Here is a 15,316-nt window from a genome sequence, read left to right on the forward strand (position 1 = left end):
GCCATAATCCAATCATATAACGCGTCTAATACGAGAATTCCTGAAGGTTTAAAAGCGCACTCTACGCGTTCTCTCTCCTCTTCCTGGGCAGCTGCTGCTAAAGTTTCTACTGAACTGATTTGTAAAGCTGCCACTTGGTCATCTTCTAATACTTTTATCAGACATTATTGTTTAGACGTCAGGGCTGGTAAATATGATGCATTTGGCAGATCTGTTCTCTCTGCAGCAAATAATTAATTAACCTCTTATATTGTTCATCACGTGTGAATTTTTGGTGATAATACACTTGCATTATATAATATTTTGTCTGAGTTTTTTCTTTCCCTCCCTTGGTTTTAAGCTTGGGTATTACCCATTGTTGTGCTGCCATGGATATGGCCAGGAAAGAGTAAAATTTACTCATACTTACCGTAATTTTCTTTTCCTGGTCATAGGCCATGGCAGCACATAGATCCCGCCCGGGAATATTGCTGTTAACGAGACTGAGGGAGGAGGAGGTAGGAGGGGATATTTGTACCCTTAATTTTAATTAGTTCCTGTCTAATTAGGGATAGGGGAGGAGCTACCCATTGTTGTGCTGCCATGGCCTATGACCAGGAAAAGAAAATTACGGTAAGTATGAGTAAATTTTACTCTATATAGAGGGTGAGAGTGTAATACAGAGAGCGTATCTGTATATAGAGGGTAAGGGTGTAATATGGAGAGTGTATCTGTATATATATATAGAGGGTGAGGGTGTAATATGGAGCGTGTATCTGTATATATAGAGGGTGAGGGTGTAATATGGAGAGTGTATCTGTATATATAGAGGGTGAGGGTGTAATATGGAGAGTGTATCTGTATATAGAGGGTAAGGGTGTAATACAGAGAGCGTATCTGTATATAGAGGGTAAGGGTGTAATATGGAGAGTATCTGTATATATAGAGGGTGAGGGTGTAATATGGAGAGTGTATCTGTATATAGAGGGTGTAATATGGAGAGTGTATCTGTATATAGAGAGTGTAATATGGAGAGTGTATCTGTATATAGAGAGTGTAATATGGAGAGTATCTGTATATAGAGGGTGAGGGTGTAATATGGAGAGTGTATCTGTATATAGAGGGTGAGGGTGTAATATGGAGAGTGTATCTGTATATAGAGGGTGAGGGTGTAATATGGAGAGTGTATCTGTATATAGAGGGTGAGTGTAATATGGAGGGTGTATCTGCGTATAGAGGGTTTAATATGGAGAGTATCTGTATATAGAGGGTGTAATATGCAGAGTGTATCTGTATATAGAGGGAAAGGGCGTAACATGGAGAGCGTGTCTGTATATAGATGGTGTAATATGGAGAGTGTATCTGTATATAGAGGTTGATGGTGTAATATGGAGGTGGGGGTGTTATATGGAGGGTGTATCTGCGTATAGAGGGTGTAATATGGAGAGTATCTGTATTTAAAGGGTGTAATATGCAGAGTGTATCTTTATATAGAGGTTGTAATATGGAGAGCGTATCTGTATATAGAGGGAAAGGGTGTAATATGGAGAGCGTATCTGTATATAGAGGGAGTAATATGGAGAGTGTATCTGTATATAGAGGATGAGGGTGTATTTCGGAGGTGTGGGTGTAATATGGAGGTGAGGGTGTAATATAGAGGGTAAGGGGTGTAATATGGAGGTGGGGTGTTTTATAGAGGGTGAGGGGTGTAATATGAAGGGTGAGGTGGAGTGTAATATTGAGGGTGAGAGGTGTAATATGGAGGTTTAATATGGAGGGTGAGGGGTGTAATATGGAGGGTGTAATATGGAGGTGGGGGTGTAATATGGAGGTTTAATATGGAGGGTGAGGGGTGTAATATGGAGGGTGAAATAGAGGGTAGGGGTGTAACCTCTGTAGGTGGGGTTTTATTATGATATTTATATAGCGCCATCAAATTCTGCAGCCCTTTACAATGGGTGCACGAACAGACATGTAGTTGTAACCAGACAAGTTGGACACATAGGAACAGAGGGGTTGATAGCCCTGCTCAATGAGCCTACATGCTGGAGGGAGTGGGGTAAAATGACACAAAAAGGTAAGGATAGTATTAGACTAGTGACAGTTGCAGAATCAGTCAGGAGCTATTAACAGTTTAATTGATACGCTTTTATGAAGAAGTTGGTTTTTAAAGATTTTCTGAAGGAGTGGAGACTGGGTGAGCGACTAACGGAGGAGGGAAGCGAGTCCACAGGAACGGTGCAGCCCTCGAGAAATCTTGAAGGCGAGCATCAGAGGTGGGAGTACGGACAGGAGATCGTAAGGGCCTAGACGGGACATACTTGTGTATAAGGGAGGATAGATAGGTGGGAGCAGCATTATGTAGCGATGTGAAAGCAAGAACCAGAATTTTAAATGGAGCTCTATATTTTATAGGAAGCCAATGTAGGGACTGACAGAAGGGTGAGGCATGGGAGGTGCGGGCGGACAGGAATATGAGCCTCGCTGCCGCATTCATTATTGACTGTAATGGCGCAAGTTGTGAGCACGTAAGACCACTGAGAAGCGTTTTACAGTAGGCAAGGCGAGAAAGGACAGTGGAATGGACCAACACCTTAGTCGCATCTGGCGTTAAGTAGGGGTGGATGCGCGCAATGTTTTTGAGATGGAAATGACAGGATTTGGCGATAGATTGAACATGAGGCTTGAAGGAGAGGTCGGAGTCAAAAAGAACACCTAGGCAGCGAGCCTGCGTGGCGGAGCTGATGGTAGCACCGTTGACTTGGAGGGAGAGAGACAACACTTGAGGGAGGAAAGACCAGAATTTCAGTTTTGGTCAAGTTTAGTTTAAGGAAGTGGGCAGCCATCCAGTTAGAAATAGCAGAGAGGCAGTCAGAGAGACTAGTCAAGAGGGACGGGGAGAGATCAGGAGAGGACAGGTAGATTTGCGTGTCATCTGCATAGAAATGATATTGGATCTAATGAGTTTACCAAGGGAGGCAGTATAGATGGAGAACAGGAGGGGACCAAGGACTGAACCTTGGGGGACACCAAAAGAGAGGAGTTGGGGAGAAGAAGCAGAGCCAGAGAAAGAAACAGTGAAAGAGCGCTGGGAGAGGTAGGAGGAGCACCAGGAGAGAGCAATATCTTGTAGACCGATATTGCGGAGGATGAGAAGCTGTTGATGATCGACAGTGTCAAAACCGCAGACAGGTCAAGGAGAATTAGGATAGAGTAGTGACCACGAGATTTTGCAGCGAGTAGATCATTGGATACTTTGGTCAGTACCGTTTCCACAGAGTGCTTAGCGCGAAAAACAAACTGAAGCAGGTCTAGCAGAGAGTTGGCCTTGAGGAAGTCTGTCAATCTTGCATACACAATTCTTTCAAGGATCTTGGATGCAAAAGGCAGTACCGAGATAGGATGATAGTTGGATGGGGAGTTAGGGTCAGGATTGGGCTTCTTTAGAATTGGGGTTACAGTTGCATGTTTGAAGGGTGATGGAAATATACCAGAGGAGAGAGAGAGATTGAGAATTTTAGTGTGAGGTGGAGAAAGAGAAGAAGACAGAGTACGGATGAGATGCGAGGGAATTGGATCTAGGGAGCAGGTGGTGGGGCGAGAGGACTGGAGCAGAGCAGAAACCTCTTCCAATGTAGCGGGTGCGAATGAACGAAGAACAGCAGAGGGAGTGAAGTAAGGGGAAGAAGAATTTTATAATACAGGATGAGGGTGTAATCGAGAGGGTGAGGGTGTAATATAGAGGGTGAGGGTGTAATATAGAGGGTGAGGGTGTAATATAGAGGGCGAGGGGTGTAATATAGAGGGTGAGGGGTGTAATATAGAGGGTGAGGGGTGTAATATAGAGGGTGAGGGTGTAATATAGAGGGTGTAATATGGAGGGTGTAATATGGAGGGTGTAATATGGAGGGTGTAATATGGAGGGTGGGGTGTAATATGGAGGGTGGGGTGTGATATAGAGGGTGAGGGTGTAATATAGAGGGTGTGATATAGAGGGTGAGATATAGAGGGTGAGGGTGTGTAATATAGAGGGTGAGGGTGTAATATAGAGGGTGTAATATGGAGGGTGGGGTGTGATATAGAGGGTGGGGGTGTGATATAGAGAGTGAGGGTGTGATATAGAGAGTGAGGGTGTGATATAGAGAGTGAGGGTGTGATATAGAGGGTGAGGGGGTGATATAGAGGGTGAGTGGTGTGATATAGAGGGTGAGGGTGTGATATAGAGGGTGAGGGTGTGTAATATAGAGGGTGAGGGTGTGATATAGAGGGTGTGATATAGGGGGTGAGGGTGTGATATAGAGGGTGAGATATAGAGGGTGAGGGTGCGATATAGAGGGTGAGATATAGAGGGTGAGGGTGCGATATAGAGGGTGAGGGTGCGATATAGAGGGATAAGGGTGCGATATAGGGGGTGAGGGTGTGATATAGAGAGTGAGGGTGTGATATAGAGAGTGAGGGTGTGATATAGAGGGTGAGATATAGAGGGTGAGATATAGAGGGTGAGATATAGAGGGTGAGGGGGTGATATAGAGGGTGAGGGGGTGATATAGAGGGTGTGATATAGGGGGTGAGGGTGTGATATAGGGGGTGAGGGTGAGATATAGAGGGTGAGGGTGAGATATAGAGGGTGAGGGTGCGATATAGAGGGTGAGGGTGCGATATAGAGGGTGAGGGTGCGATATAGAGGGTGAGGGTGCGATATAGAGGGTGAGGGTGCGATATAGAGGGTGAGGGTGCGATATAGAGGGTGAGGGTGCGATATAGAGGGTGAGGGTGCGATATGATGGGGGTGAGGGTGCGATATGATGGGGGTGAGGGTGCGATATGATGGGGGTGAGGGTGTGATATAGAGGGTGAGGGGGTGATATAGGGGGTGAGGGTGCGATATAGGGGGTGAGGGTGCGATATAGGGGGTGAGGGTGCGATATAGAGGGTGAGGGTGCGATATAGAGGGATAAGGGTGCGATATAGGGGGTGAGGGTGTGATATAGAGAGTGAGGGTGTGATATAGAGAGTGAGGGTGTGATATAGAGAGTGAGGGTGTGATATAGAGGGTGAGATATAGAGGGTGAGGGGGTGATATAGAGGGTGAGGGGGTGATATAGAGGGTGAGGGGGTGATATAGAGGGTGAGGGTGTGATATAGAGGGTGTGATATAGGGGGTGAGGGTGTGATATAGAGGGTGAGATATAGAGGGTGAGGGTGTGATATAGAGGGTGAGGGTGCGATATAGAGGGTGAGGGTGCGATATAGAGGGTGAGGGTGCGATATGATGGGGGTGAGGGTGCGATATGATGGGGGTGAGGGTGTGATATAGAGGGTGAGGGTGCAATATAGAGGGTGAGGGTGCGATATAGAGGGTGAGGGTGTGATATAGAGGGGGTAAGGTTGCGATATAGAGAGTGAGTGTGTGATATAGAGGGTGAGGGTGTGATATAGGGGGTGATATAGGGGGTGAGGGTGCGATATAGGGGGTGAGGGTGCGATATAGGGGGTGAGGGTGCGATATAGAGGGTGAGGGTGCGATATAGAGGGTGAGGGTTCGATATAGAGGGTGAGGGTGCGATATAGAGGGTGAGATATAGAGGGTGAGGGTGTGATATAGGGGGTGAGGGGTGTGATATAGGGGGTGAGGGGTGTGATATAGGGGGTGAGGGTGTGATATAGGGGGTGAGGGTGTGATATAGGGGGTGAGGGTGTGATATGGTGGGGGTGAGGGTGTGATATGGTGGGGGTGAGGGTGTGATATGGTGGGGGTGAGGGTGTGATATGGTGGGGGTGATGGTGTGATATAGGGGGTGAGGGGTGTGATATAGAGGGTGGGGGTGCGATATAGGGGGTGAGGGGGTGATATGGTGGGGGTGAGGGTGTGATATGGTGGGGGTGAGGGTGTGATATAGGGGGTGAGGGGTGTGATATAGAGGGTGCGATATAGAGGGTGGGGGTGCGATATAGGGGGTGAGGGTGTGATATGGTGGGGGTGAGGGTGTGATATGGTGGGGGTGAGGGTGTGATATAGGGGGTGAGGGGTGTGATATAGAGGGTGCGATATAGAGGGTGGGGGTGCGATATAGGGGGTGAGGGTGTGATATGGTGGGGGTGAGGGTGTGATATGGTGGGGGTGAGGGTGTGATATGGTGGGGGTGATGGTGTGATATAGGGGGTGAGGGGTGTGATATAGAGGGTGCGATATAGAGGGTGGGGGTGCGATATAGGGGGTGAGGGTGCGATATAGGGGGTGAGGGGTGCGATATAGGGGGTGAGGGTGCGATATAGGGGGTGAGGGGTGTGATATAGAGGGTGCGATATAGAGGGTGGGGGTGCGATATAGGGGGTGAGGGGTGCGATATAGGGGGTGATATAGGGGGGTGAGGGTGCGATATAGAGGTGGGGGGAGTGGTCTGGCGGTATATCTCCCGGCAGGCACCGCGCGGCAGCTCTCGGTCTCCATGGTGATGGCTCGGTCTGGCTGTTGCCCCGGAAGCGGAAGTTGGCTGTGGTGCGGTTTCCGGTGGTCATGTGATGTACACTGGCTGCTGGTCTCACTGAGAGCCCGAGCGGAGATGGGCTGCTGCTACAGCGGGGAGAACGACACGGGCAAGGGGGTGAGCGGTGCGGGGGGCCGGCCACTGTGTCTGGGGGGGGTCTCTCCTATCCGGGGAGTGCTGTGTCTGGGGGGGTCTCTCCTACCCGGGGAGTGCTGTGTCTGGGGGGGGGGTGGGGGGGGGGGGGGTGTCTCTCCTACCCGGGGAGTGCTGTGTCTGGGGTGGGGAGGGGGGTCTCTCTCCTACCCGGGGAGTGCTGTGTCTGGGGTGGGGGGGGTCTCTCTCCTACCCGGGGAGTGCTGTGTCTGGGGGGGGGGGGGGGGTGTCTCTCCTACCCGGGGAGTGCTGTGTCTGGGGGGGGGGGGGGGGGGTGTCTCTCCTACCCGGGGAGTGCTGTGTCTGGGGGGGGGGGGGGGGGTGTCTCTCCTACCCGGGGAGTGCTGTGTCTGGGGTGGGGAGGGGGGTCTCTCTCCTACCCGGGGAGTGCTGTGTCTGGGGGGGGGGGGGGGGGGGGGTGTCTCTCCTACCCGGGGAGTGCTGTGTCTGGGGTGGGGAGGGGGGTCTCTCTCCTACCCGGGGAGTGCTGTGTCTGGGGTGGGGGGGGTCTCTCTCCTACCCGGGGAGTGCTGTGTCTGGGGGGGGGGGGTCTCTCCTACCCGGGGAGTGCTGTGTCTGGGGTGGGGGGGGGGGGGTCTCTCCTACCCGGGGAGTGCTGTGTCTGGGGTGGGGAGGGGGGTCTCTCTCCTACCCGGGGAGTGCTGTGTCTGGGGTGGGGGGGGGGTCTCTCTCCTACCCGGGGAGTGCTGTGTCTGGGGGGGGGGTCTCTCCTACCCGGGGAGTGCTGTGTCTGGGGGGGGGGGGGAGTGCTGTGTCTGGGGGGGGGGGGGGGGTGCTGTGTCTGGGGGGGGGGGTGTCTCTCCTACCCGGGGAGTGCTGTGTCTGGGGGGGGGGGGGGTGTCTCTCCTACCCGGGGAGTGCTGTGTCTGGGGTGGGGAGGGGGGTCTCTCTCCTACCCGGGGAGTGCTGTGTCTGGGGTGGGGGGGGTCTCTCTCCTACCCGGGGAGTGCTGTGTCTGGGGGGGGGGGGGGTCTCTCCTACCCGGGGAGTGCTGTGTCTGGGGTGGGGAGGGGGGTCTCTCTCCTACCCGGGGAGTGCTGTGTCTGGGGTGGGGGGGGGTCTCTCTCCTACCCGGGGAGTGCTGTGTCTGGGGGGGGGGTCTCTCCTACCCGGGGAGTGCTGTGTCTGGGGGGGGGGGGGGAGTGCTGTGTCTGGGGGGGGGGGGGGGTGCTGTGTCTGGGGGGGGGGGTGTCTCTCCTACCCGGGGAGTGCTGTGTCTGGGGGGGGGGGGGGGTGTCTCTCCTACCCGGGGAGTGCTGTGTCTGGGGTGGGGAGGGGGGTCTCTCTCCTACCCGGGGAGTGCTGTGTCTGGGGTGGGGGGGTCTCTCTCCTACCCGGGGAGTGCTGTGTCTGGGGGGGGGGGGGGGGTCTCTCCTACCCGGGGAGTGCTGTGTCTGGGGTGGGGAGGGGGGTCTCTCTCCTACCCGGGGAGTGCTGTGTCTGGGGTGGGGGGGGGTCTCTCTCCTACCCGGGGAGTGCTGTGTCTGGGGGGGGGTCTCTCCTACCCGGGGAGTGCTGTGTCTGGGGGGGGGTCTCTCCTACCCGGGGAGTGCTGTGTCTGGGGGGGGGGGTCTCTCCTACCCGGGGAGTGCTGTGTCTGGGGGGGGGGTCTCTCCTACCCGGGGAGTGCTGTGTCTGGGGGGGGGGTGTCTCTCCTACCCGGGGAGTGCTGTGTCTGGGGGGGGTGGTGTCTCTCCTACCCGGGGAGTGCTGTGTCTGGGGGGGGGGGCCCTCTCCTACCCAGGGAGTGCTGTGGGGGGGGGGGGGTCTCTCAAATTTAAATTAGAGGCACATACACATGAGTCACTTAGGGATACTCTAAGCATCAAAACAACACAAACATGTATTTCTGACCCTATACTGTTAAAATTACCATCTAGCTCCCCTTGATATAATAAAATCTTACCTTTATTCCTTTCTGCTGGTGCTGGAGGGTGGAGACTCTGAATATCAATCACACTGTGTAACACTGGCCCAGGAAGAACCTCTAGCAGCCAGCTAGTGGCCAGTGGAGGTGTCCCTAAAAGGCAGTGTTTATTGCAAAAAGCCAACAGGGATTGATTATATTCTATGCATACAAACAAGAGTGATTATACTCACCAGAACAACTACATTAAGCTGATGTTGTTTTGGTGACTATAGTGTCTCTTTAATGAAGCAGCTTTGGTGTATAGATTATGCCCCTGCAGTCTTACGGCTCTATTCTCTGCCATTTAGGAGTTAAATCACTTTGTTTATAAAGTTGTAGGCATACCTACACAGTCTACATGTTTGTGTGAAATTGAGCAGATCTTATCTCCTGATGTGTGGGGGGGGGGAAAAACCCACTTCAAGCACCAGAACCCCTTCAGACCGCTGTAGTTATTTTGGTACCTGCTAAAGGGACACTCCCAAGTTTTTTTTTTTTTACATTTTACCTCTTATTGTATTGGCTGAGGTGTTGGCTGAGGATGATCTTGTTTCAATATTTTAAGTTTATGCCTGTCTCACTGGTCGCTGTAATTAGAATCTGTGCAATAAAGAGACCTCTTTATCGTTGTTTCTCCTAGGACCAGGGAGAACGGGAACATCTGTTACCCCCAAACCAGACAATTCCCAACAGGACACCAAATGGGTCTGAGCCAAGTTCTATCAATAACCCAACAGCTCGTACTGATGAGCAGGCCCTGCTCTCCCGTATCCTGGCCAGGACGGCGCAGTGAGTATCACTTCAATACCTGGCCTGCCTTTCCGTGGCACCAAACCATTTCTTTGATGTCCACAGATTCATGGGATACAGTTTGCAAAGTGTATCTGTTCATATTTATTTTCTAATTAACTGGTTGAATAGGTCTCTTTAAAGTATTTCCTAAATAAGTATATGCTCATACTCACTGCTATTATTTTGTTGAAAAATGACAGCCCAAGTTGCCACTGTTCACATTTGTCAGTTCCTAGCAACCATTGATTGTAATGTCTGTGGGAAGTATCTTCTTGCAGATTGTGTGAGTTGTTTAATGAAAAATAAAGCAAACGCTTATCCCTGTCAGCCCAGGAGCCGTAGTATCCCTTCATGCAAAGGAGCATTAGTTCATTTATTTTCTTACTGTAAAAATAAAATGTTTATTTCTGGTAACTTTTATTCTCATTGTTTCACGGTCCCTTTAGAAACATCATTGATGTATCAGCCGTGGAATCCCAGGGGATGGAACAGCATGAATGTATGGACAGAGCGAGACAGTACAGGCGAGTGTCCTAAGGGAACGTCGAGAACTTATAAAATAGGATCTGTTACGTAAACTGTGTTAATCAAAAAAAAGCTATATGTACATTGAACTACTTGTATGCAATCTCGGTGTTTGCATGTTCGTCCAGTGGTGGAAGAAAATGGCTTTCTTCTAGCAGTGTGATTAATTTATACTCTGGTGAGGGGATAATTGTCAACTCAAGTTAGAATAGATACAACAAAAAGGATATACAAAAATATTAGATATACTTATCAATTGTACAGAAACGGCTTCCCACCGAACACCTCCCAAATAGTGTTTCGTCTAAACAAGCCAAATAGTTTTTCCAATACGTATGGGATTCAGCGGATAGAAATAAAAATAATAAATAAAAAGAACATTGCGTACTACAGTAGTGGACATCTAATATTGCACTCACAAGAAACAGGAGTAATATGCGCCTTGATGCTGCTTCCGCTGGGTGTCTCCCTCTCAGGATCAGGTATCACCCAGTATCAGGAACCGTGCAGGACTCCCGACAGGTAGGTTATAAAGGGATTTATTGGCAGAATAAAAAATACAATTAAAAAGAGAGAACACATTTCGTCCTACTTCTGGGTCTTCCTCAGAGACCAATATTTAGTAAATGCAAACAATAATGCTCACAAAAAAAGCAGCCTAATTCCACCCTCCCATCAGTCCCATTAAATAGGGCTAGTCCATTGGTGGTTCCAGTGGGGTGTCTTCCATTCACATCATTGGTGCTGTTCAATTCCTTTTCACATGATAAGGGCTAGTTCACTTTGTTGTCACAGCTGATCGGTAAACGGATCGTCTAAACTGGAAGTGATGTATATGACGCACTTCCGTGCGTTCAAATGTGGTTTCAGGAAAAAGTGCTCTCCAAGGGAATCCTATTAGGCTAAAAAAAACTAGCAACTGATTTACTAGAAAACAGCATCTAAATAGAAAGGCACCATTAGATCATTTTATCAAACTTCTTGGTTCAATAGAACAGATTAAATGTATACTCTAAAAATATATATTTAGTATTGCGGTGTATACATTTCATGTATAGCTTGTATAGAACCCCCATCCAGAATGTCTAGAGATATTCAGTATTCTGATGTGGAAGCGGCATGAATGCTTCTGTATAAGTAGGAGAGATGTGCTGATCGTACATTATGAGATGGAGAATTTCCTGTATGACTTGATTAGTAGGACCTGGATCAGCACCCTTTGTGATTGCCACTCTCGTGTCTCTCTCTTTCACAGCATGCGGCTGGCAAAGCTTAGTAACAATCTAACACACTGGAAGAAGGTGCCCCCACTGCCCTCGCTTACAGCTCAGCCTCACCAAATACTCGCCAGTGACCCCGTTCCATATGCAGATGTACAACAGGTAATTCAAATAGTGGTGGATTTATACAGCTTAAATCAGTGAATCTACTCTGAGGCCTTCTGGTAACCTTCATAGAGGTGTCTCAAAATGATGTGATAGTAACATTGTTTGTCTTAAAACACTTCAAATACTATTCTTACCAATTGAAATAAGTCGTAATGCAGCCATACGATGCATGGGACAGATTTTCACTGTTCCAGGCGATTACTCGTTCTGGTATCAAACAGAAAGTGCTTTTTATAGCTGCAATGACCTCGGAATAAAAGCTGGTGCAAACCGCGTCCTTCTGACACTGCACACATTGTTGATGAATCACGTTTTTATTTCTTTATACACTTTGTCTATTGCTGCGCTTTTTGTATTTTAGGCATTTTCTACCAGCTATATAATCTTTTATATCCTCAAAGTAGAAACAGCTGTGTTCACTGCTACTTCTATTGTAAAAATGTTTCCCCATTGTACAGTCCTGCTGGGAGCCCATTTCTGTTTCAGCTGGCTGAGTGTAATGGGAATGGTAGGTCCCAAGGTTCTAACTTGGATCAGTTGTATGATCACATTATTACTACTTGATGTGACTGTCCTTTGTTTTTGTTCTTTTTTTTTTTTTTTAGGTTTCTAAGATAGCTGCTTATGCCTTCAGTGCACTTTCACAGATTCGAGTAGATGCAAAAGAGGATCTTGTCGTACAGTTCGGGATTCCGTAACTCCAATGCACATCAAGCCTCTCTGCAACTTCCTTTCACATAGTGCTCCCTTTTACTTTATGTAGATTTGTTTTCTCTTCGTTTAGTTAAACTTTGTCCTGGTTGCCATCTTTTCCACCGCTCACAGTTTAACTCCTTTACCCCTTTCCCTTCTTTGACTATTGCACTGATCATTCATGTTCTAGCTATTCTTTACCCTGAACATTAATTTCTGCATCATTTAATCGGGCCTGCCTCTAATTATGTGCTGCGTAATCTTTGCCATGAGCAAACTGTTACTGTCTGTGTGGCAGAGACTAGTCTGAAGGAAATAAGATAAAATAAGGTTTACTAGAAATCGACTTAAGGGGGGCGGTAGCATTGTTCACAAACCGTGATAATGGAATTTTAGTAAAGAATTTGTATATTTCATACCCCATCCTCGAAGAGAGGTTTGTAATCCAGTGCAATGAGTAGCACAAACAGTAACCCTCCAACCGCACCTTCCTATACAGGATCCATTTAATCTGCTGCGACCCCCGCATGTATCAGACACTGGATGGGTTGTGGTCTTATACCAGCTGTTTACAGTGTGCTTGGGCTCAGCCTTTCAAACCACCTATTAACTTTTGCTGTGGATACTTCTATGTGAAAATTGTACCACAACCTCTAAAGTGCCTCTGGAGTATGTACAATGTACTAACAAAGGTGTTGAGAAAGTCGTAGAACATGTCTGAATTTTACAATTAAACCCACTTGTGTACAAAGTTCTATCAGTGAATTGAATCCGTTTATAAATATCATGGTAACTGTGGCTAATCAATTAAAGTTTCTTAATCTTTTTTTGGAAATGTACATTTTCACCCTTTTGTTTTACCTTTTTTTTGTTTTTATTTTTTTTTTATTTTATTTTATTTACCACTGTAAATTAAACTTATTCCTCAATAAGCTGCTGTCCTGTGTTTGTAGTGTGTGAATTATTTTATCACGTACGTGGTTTTGCTTATTCATCTTCAGTAGACGCCAAGAAACTTTTAATTGTCCTTTGTCTGCTTCTCACTTTAAGGACTTGAGGGCTGCTCTGATCCTTCCATCTTATGACACTTTCCTGTCCTTTAAGAAATCCTTAAACCCCTGTTTCTTTACAAATCTTATACTAGCTTATCTTTCCTGCAGTAATGTACCTTAGCCATACCTCAAAACATGTCCTCCGTGAAATGTGATATTTGTATTAAACACAAAGAGTCAGACTGCGAGAGAAAAGCCAACTAGCTTCTTCAGACCCTTAAATGATACAGCTTGAACTGTGAGGTTTTTGCTTTATTTGTAAAATCTTTGGATCCCCCTAAACTTAAAGACTAATATAGATCGGTGAGCCTGGCTCCAGGAGTCAGCAGCTGCCCCCCATTGAAGTTTGGCAGGTCATGTAATGAGTGGGCCTTCCCTGCATTTCACATTAAACACCAAGACCACTCTAACTTAATGGCTACTACAACTTATTTCATATACTCATTATGCTCCAGTCTGTGGCCATTATTCTTTAGCTCCTCCACTTAACCTTGAAACAATATCGTAAAACTAAGCTATTACTTAAAAAAATCTGAAATCCATCGCCACAACCTTTATCATAGGAACCATTTTATTGTTTGAGAGTGCATGCGCACACAATGAGCGAGTAAGGGAGAGCATTAAGTGTATAAGATGGGGCAGGTCCTCAGACGCTTATTACATCTTTTACCCACTTGCTGCCAGGCATAATGATCCAGTATAATGGGTGGCTACACTCCCAGCAGGCGTGACATTACCCCCAATATTTCAGTATGCGTGTGAGCTACGCCTGCCATTGCAGGTCTTGGTTCATTGTACTGCGCTACGGAATCTGATGTTGCTATTTAAATAATAATTGGCTGAGAGCTGTCTTAGCCAGGGCTGGCCTTGTACTGCAAGGCTTAGCTCAGTAGATGTTAAGGAAGTTCCTAACAAGAGCTTCCAGCTCTCAGTATGAAGATAAGGGTAGACAGGGACTGTCGTCCAGCTGGCCAAAGGTAAGTGTCCCTTTAATGACAGTTTTGCTTTAATATCTGCATAGCTGGAATAGAAACAATTAATTTGCAGAATGCTTTCATTTTGGCTATGGGATTCTAGTCCTCAATGCACAAATATAATCCATCTTGTGTCAATACCTACACTAGAAGTGAGTTGGGAAATGGTTACATCCTGGGCGGTATTGCTGTCGTTCAATGATTTGTGAGTGAATGGAGCCGTTTACAAGTGAAGTAATTTTCCTATTTCGCCAATGTTGGCCAGATTAGATAACACACAGGAAGGACTGATAAGGGGATGCCATTCACGCGGTATATTGTGGTTTTGGCTCACTCAATTTATTTTTTAATACACGTTAGGCAGTGCTTCCAAAACATATGGTATTAACAGCTGTAACCTGAAGAGGCTGGATTAACTATTAGCCGCTATACATGTAGTGCACCATTACCTGTATCACAGCCTTTAGCCATGTATATTGAGACAGAGCCGCGTCATTAGCCGCTAAACGGGTAGTGCACCATTATATAGAGGGACAGTATGAGGCTGCGTTATATAGAGGGACAGTATGAGGCTGCGTTATATAGAGGGACAGTATGAGGCTGCTTTATATAGAGGGACAGTATGAGGCTGCGTTATATAGAGGGACAGTATGAGACTGCGTTATATAGAGGGACAGTATGAGGCTGCTTTATATAGAGGGACAGTATGAGGCTGCGTTATATAGAGGGACAGTATGAGGCTGCGTTATATAGAGGGACCGTATGAGGCTGCGTTATATAGAGGGACCGTATGAGGCTGCGTTATATAGAGGGACAGTATGAGGCTGCATTATATAGAGGGGCAGTATGAGACTGCGTTATATAGAGGGGCAGTATGAGACTGCGTTATATAGAGGGGCAGTATGAGACTGCGTTTTATATAGAGGGACAGTATGAGGCTACATTATATAGAGGGGCAGTATGAGACTGCGTTATATAGAGGGACAGCAGTATAAGACTGCATTATATAGAGGGACAGTATGAGGCTGCATTATATAGAGGGACAGTATGAGGCTACATTATATAGAGGGACAGTATGAGGCTGCGTTATATAGAGGGACAGTATGAGGCTGCATTATATAGAGGGACAGTATGAGGCTGCGTTATATAGAGGGGACAGTATGAGGCCGCATTATATAGAGGGACAGTATGAGGCCGCATTATATAGAGGGACAGTATGAGGCTGCGTTATATAGAGGGACAGTATGAGACTGCGTTATATAGTGGGACAGTGTGAGACTGCGGTATATAGAGGGACAGTATGAAACTGCATTATATAGAGGGACAGTATGAGATTATTATA

General features: G+C 47.5%; 1 protein-coding gene across 1 annotated transcript; it reads left to right on the forward strand.

Moving 5' to 3' along the window:
• Window positions 1–6,432: 6,432 nt before the first annotated feature.
• LAMTOR1 (late endosomal/lysosomal adaptor, MAPK and MTOR activator 1) lies at window positions 6,433–12,703 on the forward strand. Its single transcript, XM_063445006.1, has 5 exons — window positions 6,433–6,584; window positions 9,191–9,339; window positions 9,789–9,866; window positions 11,123–11,249; window positions 11,861–12,703. Exons 1-5 carry the CDS (start codon window positions 6,435–6,437, stop codon window positions 11,951–11,953), a joined length of 597 nt encoding a protein of 198 aa, XP_063301076.1. The 5' UTR covers window positions 6,433–6,434; the 3' UTR covers window positions 11,954–12,703.
• Window positions 12,704–15,316: the final 2,613 nt, after the last annotated feature.

This window comes from Pelobates fuscus, chromosome 1 (assembly GCF_036172605.1).
Source record: "Pelobates fuscus isolate aPelFus1 chromosome 1, aPelFus1.pri, whole genome shotgun sequence".
Taxonomy (NCBI): domain Eukaryota; kingdom Metazoa; phylum Chordata; class Amphibia; order Anura; family Pelobatidae; genus Pelobates; species Pelobates fuscus.

What these genes read in the sequence shown, in the direction of transcription:
- LAMTOR1 (XM_063445006.1), top strand. Translation starts at nt 6,435, where the DNA reads ATGGCTCGGTCTGGCTGTTGCCCCGGAAGCGGAAGTTGGCTGTGGTGC. An exon ending in AGAACGACACGGGCAAGGGG is followed by an intron (nt 6,585 to 9,190) that starts GTGAGCGGTGCG and finishes TGTTTCTCCTAG; the next exon opens with GACCAGGGAGAACGGGAACA. An exon ending in ATCCTGGCCAGGACGGCGCA is followed by an intron (nt 9,340 to 9,788) that starts GTGAGTATCACT and finishes CGGTCCCTTTAG; the next exon opens with AAACATCATTGATGTATCAG.